The following is a 19,717-nucleotide window of genomic DNA, read 5'->3' as shown; positions in this document are numbered from 1 at the left end:
CCCGCCACGCCGCTGACCCGCGCGCGCGCGCGATGTCACTTTTCCCCCTCGCAGGCGCTGCAGCTGGGCTGCCTGGGCGGTGCCTGGGTCGCCGCGGCCGGGGCCGGTGACAGCAGCGGCGGCGGCCAAGGCGGCTTCAACGCGGGTTCGTATCTGCTCTGCGCCCCCCTCCCGCCCTCCGCCCCCGCCCCGCCCCCCTTTGTCTGCCCCTCTCTCCGGCTGAAGGTGGAGGCGCGCGGGCAGCAGGTGTGCGCCGTCCGCGCGGGCCCCCGGCGCGCCCGTGGGGCCAGGACCGAGAACGCAGCACGCGGATGGATCGGGGCCTCAGGCTGCGGGACCCAGAACGCAGCGGGGAAACCATCCACCACCGAAAAAGAAATCCTCTCCCCGTTTCCCAGATGGCTAGTTCTGTTCAGAGACAGACAGACCCCTAAGGGCGGTGAGAAGTTAGGAAGAGGACACAGATGGAGGCACTTGCTAGTCTCATTTCTTCCCTCTCTTTGGAAAGGTCCGCCGACCCTAACCACTGCGGGCGGGGTGGGAACTGGGAGACTCCGCTCCCCCCCCCAACCTCCTCTTCCTCCTCACTCTCTCCTCCTGGCAACTCTGGGGGATCACCCCATGCCCACAGGTGGCCTTCTCCTAAACGGCAGTGCAGCAGGAGCTTGGGGGCTTGGCAGGCTGCATCTGCTGCCGCACACTTCTGCTTATCGACTCCCCCATGGAGAAGGGGATCCCTCGATTTGCACTGTGTGTGTGTATGTGTGTGTATGTATGCATGCATGTATGTATGTATGTTTCCACCAGCCGATGCCTGACTCACTCATCCTGTCTAGCAAAAAAAAAACAAAACAAAAAACAAACCCGAACCCTTATTATTCCAACCTGGATTCTTTGGTTCTTCCTTTCTGATCTTTGCAAGATTACTCTTGATGGTGACAGAAGTCAACTACTGGGATTTCCCCTCCCTCTCCCCCTCCCCCAGGTGGAATTGTACAAAAAGGTTGCTCTACTCTGGGTGACAGAGAGGGCAAGAGAAGCCCGGATATTATCCGCGGGTCAAAATGATCATTTTTGTCCAATCAGAGGCTGAGGTTTCTCAATCACCTCCCCCCCCCCCCCCCACCACACCACCACATCAGGCCTGAAGAATGCTTCCATTCCAGCCTCCATCTCTGAGGTCCTCCTCTTGGGGCAGTTCCTGGAGTAGTGAATGGGATGACTTTGGACAGGATACCCCTCACTGCTCTTCCCAACAGCCTGCTGACTTACTCTTCCCTTGGAAGCAAACTTGTACATAGCAGGTGTGTGGGGCATGTGGCTGAGGCTTCCACAAGGCCTCCCAACTAAGAGCAGGCAGAATTTCAGAGGATTTGGGACAAAGCTGTAAGAAACAGCTTACGGTGGAAACTCTTGTCTGGACCGTATGTCTGACATGGCTTTTGTAGTCGGTTAGGTAGGCTTTCTATTAAGAAAAAAAACAAACCTGTGTTTAATCAAAAGCTACATCTCTGCAAAGTAATATATTGGAGAATATTTGTTTAAGAGATGTGAAATACACCCTGCTCAGGTGTCTTTTCCCCTCAGGTTGACAGAAGGGAAAAGCTTTTTTAATTTTTTTCCTTTCTCAATTATTGAAAAAAATATGGATGCCAGTTATATAAGATAACCACCTGAAGGAGAGAAGCACGGAGAACAATTGAGACAGGAATAAAGGATGTAAGGATGAGCATTGTCCAATCAATAGAAATTACAGATGGGGCAGAGACAGAAGACAACCATGCAATATGATTGTCACCGAATTCCCCACCCCCAACCTGAGTATAATTAGAATATCATTGACATTGATCTATATCATTGATATCAATAACATTGATCTCTGCTAGCTACAGAGTTTCTGTACCCTGTAGCTTTTATTTTGTTTTTGATTGTTGTTGACTGTTTTGGAAAACATGGAAATTCCTCCTGCTTTTTTTTCTTTTTTTTTTCCCTCCCTCCCTCTTCTCAGTAACCAAGAACCAAAGTGACTCAAACGTGCCTCTTATTTGTTCAGAATCTTTATAAACACTTTCCAAATTACTTTCCAGTTCTGTGCTTGGAGAAGTGAAATGCAGAGCGTTGGTTAAGTGTGACTAGGACATATTCTAAATCATTACCAGGGGAGGCGGGGAGGAAGATGTTCTCCAAATTCAATGTTTAGTAAAAGAAAGAGAATGTGCTGGTGTGGCTCTCTCAGACTTGTTGTTCAGCTCCCCACCTCCCCCTTTAGAACATGCAGCAATTGGGGGTGCTCTGGGGAGCAGTGGGGGAGGTTGGCTTTCAACATGTCTTTCCAGGTGTCCCGAGCTCAGCCACGCCCCCTTGGACATGTCTGAGCAAGGTTCAACATCAGACTCTCCAGCCTGGTTCTGAAAATTCTGGAGTGTTTTTATGCATGAGGCGGTGGTTTTAGGCTTGTGATAGAACCAGATTTTCCCTGGAAGAGCTGGTAGGAAAATACAAATGGCAAGATGCACTGAAAGTTTGTTCCTGCTGTGTAAATAGTATCGGCAACCTAGAAATGGCTGTTGCTTGCGAATGAGTTACCCTTGGCGAATTAAATCCTATCCAAATAATCGACATTGGCTCCCAATTCATTTTAAACACCAAGCTGTTGATCCCCTTGAAGTAAAAATCAGTTTACCTTTGTGATTTTATATTAAATTTATCTCCCCCGATGAGCATAGTATAATTGTACATACGGATCTATGGTGGATAAGTAGGAAGCGCCAACCTCTCTTCTAACAGACTGTGTATTTTCTGTAAGTGTTCTAGAAAAATGCATCATACTTGGGCTTGGACTTTAGGTCCTAGAGCTAATTGCAGATGCTGCCAGGTGCTTGTCTGGCTGGGCTATTCGGAAGTCTTGTTCTCTCTAGGTACATAGCAATAGGATGGAAGATCTCTGGGCTGTCCCTATTTTCTTGGCAGCCTGTCACGAAGTGACCATTTGGCACTGTGGGTTCTGGGTGCTGACAGCTCAACTTTTCCCATTGCAGATTACGTCTTTGTCACGCCGGTAGAAGTGGACTCGGGCGGGTCTTACATTTCGCATGACATTTTGCACAACGGCAGGAAAAAGAGATCGGCTCAGGGTGCCAGGAGCTCTCTGCACTACCGGTTTTCAGCATTTGGACAGGAACTACACTTAGAACTGAAACCCTCGGCGATTTTGAGCAGTCACTTTATTGTTCAGGTACTTGGAAAAGACGGTGCTACAGAGACTTGGGAACCTACGGGACAGCGATGTTTCTATCAGGGATTTATCAGAAATGACAGCTTCTCCTCTGTTGCTGTGTCTACCTGCGCTGGCTTGGTAAGTCTGTGTCCCACCCCCCTGTCCGGTTGAGTTCACTGTTCCTGGTTTGCATAGGTGTCATTGAGCAGATGTCTGCAAATATTAAAAGCTAATTTGTAGCTAACTGCCCGCCCCCATGGTCAGCTTTTGATACTTATAATATTCTCAATTGAATTAATGTAATCTGCTCTCTGAAGAAAAAGGAAAGAACATATAATAGAATTTTAATGACCATTTAGGACATTCTTTTGATGTTTAATGGTCTGGGCCTTCACGTTCTCCATGTTTGAGAGGATTCCCCAAGGAAATAAATTTGATGGATGCCATTCGCTTTGTGAAGTCTTGGGAGCTCAGCCTTCTATAAATCTAACCAGCTGCATGTCTCTATGTGACTCTGAAATAGGAAACTATATTTCAATGCAAAATTGCATTCAGCAGTTTTGGTCAGTCCACCTTCAACTTTGTACAAGGAAAGCCTTTTGGTCTCTTTTAAGAAATCTGTTGATGTTGTCTTGAAAACATAAAGAATCCTTTTAGACTGGGTGCTGGTGGCTCATGCCTATCATCCTAGCTATTCAGTAGACTGAAATCTAAGGATCACAGTTCAAAGCCAGCTTGGGCAGGAAAGTCTGTCAGACTCTTATCTCCAGTTAACCTGCGAAAAAGTTGGAAAGGAAGCTGTGGCTCAAGCACCTTGAGCAAAACTAAGAGACAGCGTCCAGGTCCTGGGTTCAAACCCCAGTATGGACACACATACATGCAAAAATCCTTGTAGAACATGGCTTGGTGGTATTCCGGGCTTGGCAGGATGAAGTTCGATATCCAAGAAGGCAGAAGATTTAAAAGCATCTAGGACAAGTGTTATTTCCTCTCTTGGAATGCCAGCCAAGAATTGTGTTGTGAACTCTATTGCATACAAGGTCGAATCAACTAGACAAGGCAAGAAAGGCATGTAGGCTTTTACGTTGTGTTGCGATCAAGAAATGCGATTGAGAAATGTCTTGGATTGACAGAAGTGTTTGTGCCTGAGAGACAGAGTGACCATGCTGTGGCCTGTCCAGAAGGAACATGTAAGAAGGCCCTTTGAGGGTATCATTGGGAATGCACGGGGCACAGTGTGTCGTAAGCAAGAGGAACTGCATATTTGGGGGTGGAGGAGGGCTCCCGTGTTCTTTGCCAGTTGACATTTTCAGTTAAGATGTGATGTGACTTCTTTTTGTTTAATTTTAAATTTCATGGTGTGGCCTGAATTGCGGCTAAAATCTTTCCTCATCTGTACAGTCACAATATTCTTCTATCTATTTAAATTATAAAGTAAAGCAAAGAGCAATTCCCAACGAAGCTGGATCCATTTAAGCAATGACTCCAGCTCACTAATGACCTGTGTATTGTAACCTGGTTACAGCCACGTGTTGCACGTGCCCAACTAGATCTTGGCTTTCTGTTTGTTTTGTGGTGGCGAGTCTCTTGCTGTGTCTCAGCATTCCGTCATTCTCCTGGATGGCCCTCTGTCTGTCTACTCAGAATTCAGAGCCTTTAGATGCCTCCCTGAACCTTGTTTCATGACACTGGTGGTTAAGAGCTTTCAGCTTGAATTTTGACAATCATACCCACACCTACCAAGAGGGCCCAAGGCATGTTATTATTTAAGCTCTATGCACCTTCATTTCTTCATCTCTAAAATGGGACTCATGGGACAGACCGCGCCCCTTACCAGGCTGTGGAGACGTGAGTTCATGGAAAGCAGGCCAGCAGCCCCTGGCTCTCCAGCTCTTCTCTCTCTACAAAACTTAGCTTCCCTTGGGATTCCATTGTCTACGAGGGGTAGGAAATCTGATTAGTCATCTCATTCATAGATTTTGGGGAAGAGATTTTTGTTGTTGTTGTGCCAACACGGGGGGGGGGCCTTTGGGGGAGGAGGCGCTTGAACTCAGGGCTTGGGCACTGTCCCTAAGCCTCTTTGTGCTCAAGGCTAGCGCTCTACCACTTGAGTCACAGTGCCACTGCCAGTTTTTGAGTGGTTAATTGGAGATAAGAGTCTCACGGGAACTTTTCTGCCTGGTCTGGCTTCAAACTGCGATCCTCAGATGTATCCTCCTGAGGGGCTAGGATTACAGGCATGAGCCACCTGCACCCAGCTAGTTCTTTTCTTTTTAAGGAACTCACTTTGGGTTGGTGCTGACAGAAAAACACCAAAGCAATGATTTCTCCCTACAGAGGTACTATAATAATCTATATTGCTTTCTAACTCTGCAGAGATACTCCATGAATAAGTTTTGTGGTCATGTAAGTTAAGGAGACTGTAGGTTTAAAGGAAGTTAGATGCCTTTCATACCTCTCATGCTTTTCAATATTATACATTGTGGATCTCCAAGAAATGGCACTGAGACCAATTTGACCATTCCCCTTCTTCTTAAGCTTATGGATCTGTCAGCTTCCTTTACCAGCACTCTGTGTCTCCTTATAAAACAAGCATTTTCCAGTCCTCAGCTTACTTGTTCTTCCCTGGTACCCGATATGACTGATGGTCCTGATTTCTGGCTGAGGAAATAGATATGACTTCAGAAACTCTAAACCTAGCTCCAGTCTTTAATATGAGGATCCCACGAGAAGACTTTACCTTGTGTTTCTGCTTAGGCCTGTATTACATGGACTTGTTTACCTTTGAGAACCTCAGCAAACACCAAGCTTGTCAGAATGGTTAGGCTGCTTTGCTGTTTCTGTCAGACCCTGTGTTCAATGTCTGATTATTCCCTGGGCTCAGTACCCCACCAGTGGTTCCCAGTGGAATGCATCCCATAGTAAGAGTTTCCCCAGCAACCCTTGTGGTCTGGGTTCCCAATACACTACTTATTTTTGTCACTTGGTTTCCCTTCCTTTCTCTTTTCTTTTGTCCCCAACAATTATGTGGCATTTTTTTTTCATCCTCCTCCATGGCTGGCTACTCTAATGTCCCCATTGTGTCTTTCTTTAGTGGTGGCTTTTTCAGACTAGGACTTCAGTGTTCCATTCTCAGGAGAGCCTGGGTCCTTGCAAGAAACTTGGGAAGCCATTGGCTTTCAAAAGGCACCAGCGGTGGGGATGCCTTGATCTCTCCTTTTCAAACACTCGTTTTTAACACTCAGGGAGCTCAGTCATTGACTTGTCTCTTGCTGGTCACTGCCTGCCAAGCAGTCTTTAGAAAGCTCATTTCCATTCAACAAAGGGCTGAAGTTGAATGACTTTTATCCTTGGCTCTGCTGGCTGGAGGCCTCCTGAACTCTAGGGATTGTTGAATTACATATACCCCATTGCAACTTCGTGGACTCTCTGGAGAGGATCACGTGAAATTAAGGATTAGGCTGGATCGTATTAACCAATTTTCTAATGCAGGCTGACCCCAAATCAAAGGCGTTTTCTTAGGCCATTACTCAATTTGTCAAGGGTAAGAAAAAGAAAAGAAAAGACTTTTTAAAGTTTTTTTGGCTTCACTTCACTCTACCCTCTTCACACACGATTTGTGGAAACACTTAATTATTTGCTTATAACAACACTTTTAGCAACACATCAGACCAAAAACTCTTTAAAAAAAAAAAAACCCAAAGCCAAGTTTCTTGCCAGAGTGTTGCGCTGCGGAGTAGCTGAGCCCAGGCTGAGGATCTCACATTAGAGTGCACGGCGCCCATGCTTCCTCCCTGGGTTTTCTGTTTGTCCACCAGAGACAGCCACTGAAGAATCCATTTCCCAGCTCCCTGAGCTCTGGGCTTGTGAGTCCTGAGCTTGCCTCTGCCTCCATCTTTCTCATCTGCACAGTGGGAATGGTGATTCTCTCATGTAGGGTTGGGAGGCTTTGTGTCAGTGCTCAGCTGGGCACAGCCTTGATTATTCTTGGCTTTCAGCTAGGTTATAAGTCTTAGGCAGGAAATGGCCATTGACCCTCTCTTCTCCCCATCCCCTGTCCTGAAGGGTTTTAAAGCCAGTCAAGCAAGAAAAGAGTGCTTTGGGTTTGGGCCACCATGTTGGTAGAGACACCGAGGTTTAGAGAAAAAAAGAATCATTACAGCTGGGTGCTGGTGGCTCATGCCTGCAATCCTACCTACTCAGGAGGCTGAGATCTGAGGATTGAGGTTCAAGGCCAGCCTAGGCAGGAAAGTCCATGAGACTCTTATCTCCAGTTAACCACCAGAAAACCGGAAGTAGGGCTATGAGTCAAAGTGGTGGAGTTCAAGCCCCATAACAACAACAACAAAAAGAATCATTACTTTATCCACTAAGAAGAAATAAGATAAGCAAAAGGACACACAACTTTTACCCATCCCATGTAAGGGAGCATTGCATGTCATGGCTTTGGTTCTGTCTCAAGTTCCAGCTCCAAACCCTTACAGGTTACATGAGTCAGCTATATTGTTCATCCTTTTTGCATTTAATTTCTTCCTTGATATGATAAGGGTAATGATAGTATTCCTTCTCATGGGATCTGTAGATGTTTGATTGAAATATAATACTGGTGAACATTTAAGACAATGCCTGGCATGCAGAAAGAATATTGGTGTAGCATGAACTTATCTAATCTGAAAATCTGAAATGTTCCCAAAGCTGAAACTTTTGAAGTGACAATAAATAGGAAATTCCACTGACCTCAGAATGGGTTCAACATAAAGACACGCTAAAAATGATTATATGTATGTGTGTGTGCAACATAAATAAATTTAATGTTTAGACTTGGGTCCCATCAGCAAGATATATCATTATATATAAGAAAAATATTCTCAGATTCTCCCCTGCCCCAAATCCATAACATTATATCCTAAACATTTTCAATGAGAAATACTTAACCTGTTGTAGTAAAGATTTGGTAATAATTACAACTATTATAGACCCTCTTCCCTAGAGAAGTTTTCCAAAGTCAGCTAGTACCAATACTTATCACCCACAGGAAGGAGAGAGGTTTATCCTAGATAAAAATAAGCACTTAGAGAGATTAAAACTGGAGCTCATAGTTGCTGGTGGCTTAAGCCTGTAATCCTAGCTACTCAGATCTGGTCTCATGGTTTGAGGCCAGCCTGGACAAGAAAGTTCACTACCCTCCCTTCTCTAAAATAACCAGCAAAAATCAGGACTGGAGTTAGGGCTTGAATGGTAGATTGTTAGTTGCATGAAATCCTATGCTTTGTCAGAGAGACAGTCATTTCTTCTTGGCGAAGAGCTGCAATGTGAAATGAATTCAGGACTCTGATTGTGGGAAGAGATATATTCGCTTCTATTAACATGAGCATTCAACATCACTGTCAGTCTTAACTTGGATGCGTGACAGACAAAGCTACTGAGAACTCATTTCATCCTGGTTTTCCATGAGCCAGACAGTGCCTTTGAGTAGTCCCCTCCAGCAGAACATTTGTGTCGGTAAAATTGCATGGTTTCCCACCATTAGCAATAAACAATTTGGGGAGAAAATGGTACTGATTAATTCCTGAAGTCCGAATCTAAACAGGCTTAATGATAGCACTGCACAGGAAGGCTCTCGTGACCAAAACTATTTGCTTGGACTTCATACACATCTCTGTCCACAAGCCTAAGAGTTCCTCTTTAGTTACACTAAGTTATTCTCATGAAAGCTTGTTCCCATGGGTTCTTTTTTTTTATCCAATTACAGGACAGAATACATTCAAATAGCAAAGTGCAAGTCTGCTGAGCTTTCTGTCTAGACAGCAAGCTCACCTCTCTTGAAGGGATGGATGCCTTTGATGGAGCTAAGGCTTTCATTTTCAGTAGACTTCTTTTGATTGCTTATTCATGCCATGGAGCTTTGGAATAATTTATCTGCCCTTTATTACCCCCACAAGTCAAAGGGGAAGCATGCTTTGTAATATAAATGATATAGTGCCCATCATTAATTTGAGAGAAGTTGGCTATGTGCACACCCCTATTTGAGAGACGGCACTTGAAAGAGATTGAGATAAGCTTATAAAGAAGATTATATCAGCTGATTTACCAAGTTCTCTAATAGGGTGTGTTTCAGCCTCTATGTGTTTTCCCTGTGATTTTGCAATTTCATATTCCCTTTTTTATTTTAATTGACCACTTCCAGGAGGCAGATGAAGATTTACTCCAAATCAATTTCTCTGGGGCTAATGAACATATCTGTGTGTGTGTGTGCGCGCGTGCGCACACATGTGCGCGCGCACATGTATGTGCTAGTACTGTGTCCTGAACACAGGGCCTGTGCACTATTTCTTAGAGTTCAAGGTTAGTGCTCTACTACTTGAGCCACAGCTCTACTTCTAGCTTTTGGTGGTTCCTTGGAAGCAAGAGTCTTATAGACTCTCCTGCCCGATCTGGCTTCAAACCAAGATCCCCAGATCTCAGCCTTATGAGTAGCCAGGATTATAGGCATGAGCCACTCATGCCTGTCTATGAACAGACTTTTTTTTTAAAAAAACAGATAGATGAGGCTGAGTCTGTTTTATGTGTATCAGAGATGAGTAAAATATATTATTTAAATGCATTGCTACTACCCATATATGTATTCTTATCTTAATAACAGGAATTTTCAGTAAAATGCATAATAGTAGGATGAATTCGATTCTTGCCAAAGGTATAAAGAAATATTAATTGCTGTTAAGTTATTACGTGTTAAGCACAGTCCTTTACGACTAAAACATAATTCTAGAAGAATGGCTCTTGGATCAAGGAGGCATAAAAACAACAGCAACCATGCTGCCAAGTGTGTCCTGCGGGGTTGAAGGGCACTGTTGTCCTCAGCTGGGAGCGTGTGTCGAGAGCCCAATCACAAACTGACTTTATTTACAAAACACATTTCCACAAATTTATTCTTTATTTTCAGGGTATACCTGACATTAAGCCTGGTGACATCAGGTAGAGCTTTGAATATCCCTTATCCAAAAATGCTTGACACCCAACGTGTTTCAGATTTTGGAGTTTCGTTTTGTTTTTACATGTTGGGATATTTGCATAGACTTTACTGATCAAATATATCTAACCCACAAATCCCAAATCCAGAAAGGCTCTGAGATCTGAGAGTTAGTGTCACGTTGATGCTCAGAAGGTTTCAGATGCCAGAGCATTTTCTGACTCTCGGATGTAGCTACACAGTCTGTAGCACACCTGTCTTCAGGGGCTTCAGCCATCTCATGAACCAGGCAGGAGTCTGGGGGTGGTTGGACTGCAGCAGTCAAACCATCTGGGAATGTTTTAGAAGATGTGTATTTGCTTTTGCATTTTACAACATGCCAACCCAGACTACTGAAAATAACTGGACCACTGAAGAAACAGAGAGGATATTTATAATGAAATGTGCCCTTACTTTCTCAGGAGGAAAGAGGTCTAACTATATGGATGTGGGTTACAGATATGGATACTGTTTCTGGGTTTGGAGTTGACCTAAGAGAAGCATAGAATGTTGTCTCTGCTCTCTTGACCTGTATATGCGCAGGGGCCATGGGCAGTTCTGGGAATGAAATCAGGAATGTCCTCTGTGTTTTCTAAGTATGCCATTGCCCAAGACTCTTGAAAAGATGTTTTCCCTTGTTCCTATCTAGTACATATAATTGGACACTTTACACATACATATCTTTTTGAAATAGTAATTGTGTTGGGGGAGGATTTCACTGGAATGCAAGGTGTACAGCTTAGTTCTCTATTATGAATAGTGTTAGCAGAAGACCCAAGCATTCATCTGTCTGTTTCATCCTTTCCTTTGAAGACTAATTTGCCTCAATGACCGGTACACTGCTATTTCTTTAATTTACAATATCCTCTGAATTGCTCAATCTTTGATGAATATACCAAGTAGGCACAGTCAAAGTCACACTGGAATGTAGATTCTTTTTCTTTTCCTCCACTTCTTCCTCTACCCAATCCTTCCATCTCCCCATCCTCCCAACTCCAAACATTTATCCTCGGCTTATTCTGTGCTACAGAATTATGAGAGCCTCTGGGCAGATGAGAATAATATGGTTCCTTAGTTCTCTGACATTCCAGCATGAAGGCAGAGAGTAATGACGTCATGAATATAAATGCACATGGATAGTGTGACAAAATGAACATTACAGTTGAGAAATGTTTAAATCACCATAGGTGCTAGGCCCTAAAAGTTGAACTAGATGAATGAGGGGAGAGGAGAGGAAAGGAGCTGTGAGGAGCAGAGCAGAGGAAAAGGGAAGAGAGTGTGATTCCATTCGTCGGAGGAAACATATAAACACCAGGAAGAGGTCACAGACTTCCTCCCTGTGAGGGCTTTGGACACTCACTTGGTGATTTCTGCTCAAGGTTGGTGCTTTCCCACTGAAGCCACACCCCCACTTCCAGCTTTTTGCTGGTTAACTGGGGATAAGAATGTCATGGATTTTTCTTGCTGAGACTGGCTTTGAACTTTGATCCTCAGATCTCAGCCTCCTGGGCAGCCAGGATGACAGGCTGAGCTCTGTCTTCCTTGCCCCTACCTAGTGGGATTTAGATGAAGGTGACACGTCTTCCCCAGTCCCTGGTCAGAAGGTCAGATAATATTGACTGCATGGATTGGTTCACTGTAGTGACTGGAGACAAACATTTCCTGGGATCAAGTTCTGGGCCACCTGGGGTAGCAAAGATGCAGTTGCTGGCAGCCATTCTTGTCACCTGAGAACAGGGTCACATGACCCCGATGTCCATATATTCCTGAAATGAAAGTTCTGTGGGCTTTTGAAGCACTTGAACCATACACTAGTCTTCTCTTCCCTTTCCTTTCTCTTCTCCCCTTTCCTTTCTTCTCCCCGCTTCCCTTCCCCTTCTTTGTCCCTTTCCTTCTTCTCCCATGTTCTCCCTCCTCCTCTTCTTCTTCTCCCTCCCTCCTCCTCCTCCTCCTCCTTCCCCCTCTCTTTCTCCTCCCCCTCTCCTCCCCTTTTCTCCCCCTTCTCTCCCCCTCTCAACTTCCCTCTTCCCCCCTCCTCCCCTCTCTTCCCTCTTCCCCCCTCCTCTACCTTATTAATCTAGTTCATTTGAAATGAAAATCCAAACTATGATAAAAATGATCGAACTGTGGATTCTTTCCACATAGAGGAACTAGGCAAGCATAAGCAACATTGCACAGCATCAAGGGTAGCTGGCAGGTTAAGTGCAGTGGCCATTTGCCCACACACATCATGAATCAATATTATTGAGTACAGTGCCACAGCAAGAATATCACAGCATCTTGTACTGTCAATAATGTGGTCTTACTAGGACATCTTGGATACATTATCTGCCTTGTTGACTCACTACTTCTTATGTCAGTTGTCTCATTGGGACATACCTCTCCCCTTGTCTGCTGACAATAAGGGCAGATGGCATGAAAGCAGGAAAATACCAGTGAGTACATCATACGCCTGTCAGCAGGCGGCTGGAAGGAGGCAGAGACTTCATGGTTGGCTTGGAGGATGACTTCACACTCTGAAACCACTGTTAATTGATTTCTTTGAATAGTTCAGATGATGACAAGCGGGTTAATGTTGGAGACCAAGAATACTTACCGGTGGATTACATTGCCCCAAACTCATATGCAGTTCATTTGTGCCTTTGAAGATGTCTATTTCAATGAGTCTAATTTTAGTGTGTGGTAGACTTTTATTTTTAACGAATGACAACATAAGTGAGGTGGTTTTATTTTTTTTGAGCGGGTTGTCTTTACTCCATGAAATCTTGTATTTATTCTTTTGTGTTGCATGGAACATTACCTCCTGTTTGCTCTAGCACACCCTTATTCATTGAGAATATAATGGAAGCCAAGACACACGCACACACACACACACACACACACACACACACACACACACAATTTTAAGTTCTCTAGGATCCACACTAAAAAAGAAAGAAAGGAAGAAAGAAATGGATATAATTTATGTTGGTATTAGATTGTATTGTATTAAACCTAATATGCTAAACATGTAATTATTCCAAGAAAATATAATCAATGGGTGCCAGTGGCTCACGCCTATAATCCTAGCTACTCAGAAAGCTGAGATCTGAAGATTGTGGTTTGAAGCTAGCCTGGTGAGACTCTTATCTCCACTCAAAAACCCAAAGTAGAGCTGTGTCTCAAAGTGGTAAAGTGCTAGCCTTGAGTAAAAGAGTTCAGGGACAGCACCTGGGCCCTGAGTTCCAGCCCCATGACCTACACACACACACACACACACACACACACACACACACACACATATAATGTTATATATACATATATATATATATATAATGCAGAAACTATTAATGAGATGCTTTTATTTTCATATCAGACATTTAAGTCCAGGGTGTATCTTCTAACTTGAGCAACTACCATGTAAGAACCTCCTAATGTCTACCACACTGCAAAGAACAAGTATAGTCTCTTGTATTCTGAGTTTTACTAATGGGACAATGAAGCAAGCAGATATGATTCTCTTTTCCTTGAGTTGTTTGCTGACATTGTCTTCCCCAGAGTGCTTTCAGAGACCATGCAGTTTTCAGTTGGATGCTGTGGTGTGGACAGGGTGGTATTCTGGTTTGCAGACACTTAGTTATTATACAATTATATAGACATTTGCACAATTCTGTTGATGAAAGACAGATTTAAAGATGTTGAATTAAATATTTCCCTTGAAGAGAAATGAAAGAGATTATGCTTTGAAAAATTTCAGAAGTTACATATGCATATTTTCTTCTAATTATATCTGGTTAAAACTTGCTAGCTGAATTAGCTTTGCTCATTTTTTTCCCCTTCAAATAAAAACCTCTTTATTAAGTTTCAGATGTATGGTTTGTTTTCATAGTAACTTTCCTAGGTACATTAAATAACACATATGGGAAGTAAAAGAGAATATAGTTTTACCAAGATCCCTGATCAGGAAATTTAAAAGCTAATGCCACATTATTACCAATCCCCCCATATAACAACAACAACAACAACAACAACAACAAGAACAGCAAGGATAATCCAGATCAATGGGTACATTCAAAGGTCCATTGTTATCTGACGCAATGTCATATTTAATGTATTAGAATCTTAGCTTTTCTTGTGTTTCTGCTCATATGGATATTTGAGTGGATTTCCCTTGCTAGAAGGAACGCTGGCCAAAGCAGTCATTTCCACAGAAAGACAGGAGAAATCAGCCAAATAAAAGATCTTCTTCTTACTGCATCCCAGAATGCCTTCTTCACTGATGGAGAGTTAGACCCTGACTATAGTTCTAATAACACATCCAAGTGTTGATTCCTGGTTTCTCAAGCCCCAAAAAGTATTTAGGGGGTGTCGTTTCCTGGAAAGAAGAGTAGGTAGTGTTTATTCTATGGAAAAGATTCGCAGTACCAGGAAAAATGTCAGTGGATGCTTCCTTTCTCTAATCTGACTGGTAGATTGAGTGTGGCTAGGCCTGCATTAACCCACATTCCCCAGAGAAACCAAACCAGTAGTTCCGTTTTATATATCTGTGCTAGTCTCTGTAGGGAAAGGGAGAGCGAGAGAAAGAGAGAGACAGATAGAAAGAGAGAGGAGGGAGAGATTTATTATAAGGAATTAGCTTGTGCATTTTGGGTACTGAAAAGGCGAAAGATCTGTTGTTAGCAAGCTGTAGACCTAGAGAGCCAATACTATATATTTACCTATCTCAGAAGGCAATAAATGACAGGTGTTTCAGCTCAAAAGACAGGCAGTGGTCATGGATGCCACCTTATTCAGACTTTTTGCTCTATTTATTTAGTCCTTCAATATATGAAATCCACTCACATTGGGGAAAGCTATACGGGTCTGCCAATTCTGATGCTAGTTTCATTCAGAAACACCTTCACAGCTATCTGGGCATCCTGTAGCCCCGTCAAGTTCATTAACCATCACAAGGTCTTTTGACCATTCTTTGCAAAGTTGGCTTTTACACTTCCCCTTTTCCTGACATAGTTCCCTCTGTGCTCTTACAACTAATAATGTGATTGTTTGAATGATTTCTCTCTCTCCTGCCCAGAGGTGGCTTGTGTCAGGAGGAAATGAGTGTTATTGTAACAATACATTCTTGCACCCAAATGTTTTAAATATAAATGATCCAGAGAAACTCCTCATTCATCAAATATACATTGAATATGATGAACTCGAATGATCTCCGAAGCAGTAGGGCCCAGTCATCCTCAAGAAAGCATTCACTTGAGAGATGCTTCATTGTATCCTTCCTTACTGGCTTGATTTGACTAGTGAACTGAAGGTTGTGCAAAGATCAAGGATAGATGTAAGACAGCCAGTGCTGTATACTGGAGAAGCAGGGAGGCTGGGAGTGGCATTCCGCCGGTGAGTGCCAATGGTTGGTGTAGTACAGTGGACATGAATCACCACATTAAAGCATTGCGGTCATACCACTCACTTCTGCTCATCATCTAAAATGAGTAGTCAGTTTATATTAGGCTCCACGGGAATTTTTTGCAGAAAACAAGAGATGCCTTCTAATGTGACAAATGAACCAGTTTAAAATGTTGTGGTGTTCTTATAAAATTGCCAGGCTAGCACATCATACCGTGCGTTACACTATAAGATTCAGTGGTTAAAAGAAATCTTTTGAAAAGATTGAGCATGCTTGAATGTGAGGTTGCCATGTGGATCAAAGGAAGGAGGATTTCTCAACCACCTGTTCTCAGTCGTGGGTTTGGTTCCAGCCCCTTTCTGAAAAGTCACCTCCAGGGTTATTCATTGTTTTCCTTCTTTTTCATGTTTGGTGGTATTGCCTCTTCTCATTTGCAGCATTTTCTCACAAGGGTTAAAATTCTAAGATGACACAGGAGTGAGAAATGTGAGACTTGGCTTTACTTCCCAACTCTTTGCAAATGTGTGTCTGTGAACAAATCCTTTCTCTTGTCTCATCTGAAACAAAAGAATGGGTGGGAGATACATTTACCTAGATGTCATCTTCGGTGCACCTGCAGACTCCCTGTTTGGAATGCTTCATGATTAGAAAAAATTGGTTCCTAAACCTATCCCAGATCTATTGAATCATAATCCCTGGGCCTATGCAGTCTGTACTTTCATTAAATACCTTGGAGGATTCTTAGGCCATTTTGAGTGTCAGTGAAATTTTTAAAAAGGATCCTGGATCATGCACTTAAAACCACTTTCCTTTTTTATGTAAAAAAATCTTTAAAAATTTCTGGATTGCAACCATTTGGCAGATCCCAACAAAATAGAATAAAACAGGTATTGATTATGTGTTAGCAAAAAAGGGCAAGTATTTCATGACATTTGGCAGTATGAGTTCGAGTAGGTTCACTGAGCAATGTGATTGGAGGTAGCTTATAGTTCAAATGAATGTGTGTGTGTGTGTGTGTGTGTGTGTTTAAGCCACAGCTTTTAGTCAAAATAGTTTCAGACATGCTATTGTAAAACATACATATTTAATGGATGTATTGCATAGTCCACGCAAATGTCCGTCAAGACAGTGACATTGCGTGAGTTGCTGAGAGCCAGGCAGCTAAAACCCAAAGACCAAACTGTGCTAATAATGGCAGGAGGCATGGAGTCATTGGGTAAATAAATCTTTTCTCGCATTGATGGGTCTTAAAGACTATATGGATCTCTGTACATCTGTGCCATTTTTTCTCTAACCCCAGAGCACAAGAAAGATTTCCATTATTTGAACAGAAAAGGAGCACGTTTCCCTCCCTTGTCAGCAGAGGCTTGCCTTTGATAGTCCAGCTTTTAGCTGAGCCCAGACTCAAGACAAGGCTTGTTTGATGAAGCAACTCGTCAGAGTGCTTCCCCATAAATGCCATCAACTTGTTGATTTAAGGGTTTCAGTGTATACTGCAGGTCATCAAGACCCAAACATAGCACATGGGTTTCTTTTTTTCTTTTTTCTTTTTTATCTGAGGATTCAGTTCTCCATTGTAAATCTGTCAGCCTTGGCTGTTGAGTCAGCTACCGTGAACAGAATGTCTGTGACACTATTTATCCTGTCATATCAGCTTAGGAGAACAGTCTTTTTTTTTTTTTGTGGCTCTCTGTGGAATAAGCCTGTCCTGACTGAATGCTACTTTTGACTCTAATGCAGTTTCTTATCTCTATCTGCTTCAGTGTCTGCTTTCCTAGGACAAAGCTACAAGAAAAAATGTAGTTTTACTCTCAGGTTTTGGACTAAAAGGTACCTACCACTCAATTTACAAGGTGCTTCTGAAATCCTTCATAGCATTTTTCTTCTCTTTTTTAGAAAGTTTCGGGGTGTGTCTTAAAAAAATTAACTGAAATAGCAACTGGATGGAAAGGCATACACAAAAGTCTATAGCTCAATGAATTTTTGTGAGTTGGCCACTTTGCTATAATCAACTCAAATGGCCAGCAGTAATATTTTACATTTACCACTCTACAGCTGCCTTGCTGAATTATTTTGGCTGATATTTTTTATGCTGATAAACATGAAATAGTCATATTGGTTACATTTTTAGGGAGTATTGTTATATAGAAAAGAAGCTGATTTTTGTATATAGATTCTTATCTAGAAACCTGTCATCAATTTGGAAAGTTTGTTTATGGACTCTTGAATTTTCTGTGAGTTTCTTGTATGTACAGTCAATCAGATTATTGTTGGTATGATCTTATGTTGCTAGTTTTCTGATCATTTTTATCTGTTTGTTAACACCTGTTGTGATTATATGATTTCTTCTGCCTTTACTAAATAGATTGAGCCAACCTTGCCTTCCTAAAGTAGGCCTTATTTAGTAAGATATATTATTCATTTTAGTCACTGCTGTGCCATTTTGGCACTTAGTGTTCTGGATACGCTGATATCCCCAAACACAAATTCCTATAGTCTATTTTTTTTAACAAGATTTTGCTTGAGAGTCTTTCTCTTGATTTAACCTTGTCTTTTCAGGCCATATCATTGAATGCTTTCAGGGGAAAAATGACATCTGATGATCAGATCACCTCATTTTGTTTCCCTTCTTTCTGAAATCTTAAATCTTAACCTGTGTGTGTGTGTGTGTGTGTGTGTGTGTGTGTGTGTGTGTGTGTGTGTATGTACTGAAGCTTCAACCCAGAGCTTCATGCTCTGGCTTGGCTTTCTTCCTCATGCCTTGTGCTCTACCATTGAGCCACACCTCCAATGCAGCATTTTATTAGTTAACTGGAGGTTAAGAGTCTCTCAGACTTTTGTGCCCTGACTGGCTTTGAACTGAGATCCTCTAGGCTAATGGCTAGGCAATACAGGTAGTGAAGATAGACAGGGGCATAAAAGAGGGTCCCAATTCTGATAAAGATGGCTTACCATATAAGAAGAAATACAGAGCCAGACTCTGGTGGCTCATGCATGTAATCCCAGCTATTCTGGAGTCTGAGAGCTATTCAGGAGGATCTCAGTTTGAAGCTAGCTGGGAAGGAAAGTCTCCAATCAACCAACAAGACAAGGAGCATGGCTCTAGTGGTAGAGCACTAACAGTAAGCAAGAAAGCTGATCAAGCATGTGAAGCCTTGTTCTTAAGCCCTAATGCCAGTGAGAATGAGAGAGAGAGAGAGAGAGAGAGAGACAGACAGACAGACAGACAGACAGACAGACAGACAGACAGACAGACAGGGACCAGAGATTTCTTCTCCTTTGTGAAGGATCAAGGCGAAGGTAATCATTTGCAAACTAGAAAGAAACCAACAGGTCTTTGTCTTGGACTTGTAACTTCTATAGCTGTGAGAAGGAACTCTTGTTTCTGTTCATGCCTCCCAGTGTGTGTGGCATCTTGCTGTGACAATCTTGCCACAGTGGTGCTGGAGGTTAATTACCGAGCAACCTGTGGAGGTAGAATACTTTTCTCTTATATGTAAGAGTGCAGTGGAAGGATTCACTTCTTAAGCAGAATTTATTCATTATCACATGGAATCGAAGCTTGGCTACAGTCTCTGTGTTCACTTAGAGCCTTATGACAGATCTGTTGCATTGACGACTGAAATGGGTTCTCCGCTGGCCCCTGGAGTGGACCATGTGACCTGCTCTGCCAAGAAGAATGGGGGAGGCACTCCAGACCCCAAAAAGAATTCCATTGTGTCAAAAGAATTCGATCATTTTTGGTGTGAATTTTTTCATTCAGGACGGAACCATTTTGGATGTATTTGACCAAGGGCTGCTTGTCTGGACATAAACCCCAATCCACTTTAGCTGTCAACATGCCACTGAGGAGTCCAGAATTTTCTCTCTGAGCCCAGCACAGGGGTGGCCAAGTAAATGCTGCTTCAAGACAAACACTTCCCCCTTTGTCTGGAGGTTAATGTCACTTTCCGTCAAAGGCTGATGTGCCTGCAATCACTCTGAATTTTTTTTTCCCTCACCAGTGGCAAAGGCAATTAACAGCAGCCTTAAAACATTTCTTCCCCCAAGGGTTCTTTTTTTTCCTTTCATTAAGACACTGTTCAAACATCATTTTCAGAAAGAAAAACAA

General features: G+C 42.8%; 1 protein-coding gene across 1 annotated transcript in view; it reads left to right on the top strand.

Moving 5' to 3' along the window:
* The window catches only part of Adamts18 (ADAM metallopeptidase with thrombospondin type 1 motif, 18), a 99,605-nt gene that overhangs the window by 3,909 nt on the left and 75,979 nt on the right, over window positions 1-19,717 (top strand). Inside the window, exons 2-3 of the mRNA XM_013012695.1 lie at window positions 55-280; window positions 3,039-3,355. Coding sequence (XP_012868149.1) covers window positions 55-280; window positions 3,039-3,355 — 543 coding nt within the window. The remainder of the gene's footprint in view (window positions 1-54; window positions 281-3,038; window positions 3,356-19,717) is intronic.

The sequence above is a fragment of the Dipodomys ordii genome, unplaced genomic scaffold, assembly GCF_000151885.1.
Source record: "Dipodomys ordii isolate 6190 unplaced genomic scaffold, Dord_2.0 Scaffold18, whole genome shotgun sequence".
Taxonomy (NCBI): Eukaryota; Metazoa; Chordata; class Mammalia; order Rodentia; family Heteromyidae; genus Dipodomys; species Dipodomys ordii.
Note: the sequence above shows the minus strand (reverse complement) of the source record. Positions and strands in the feature narration are given on the sequence as shown.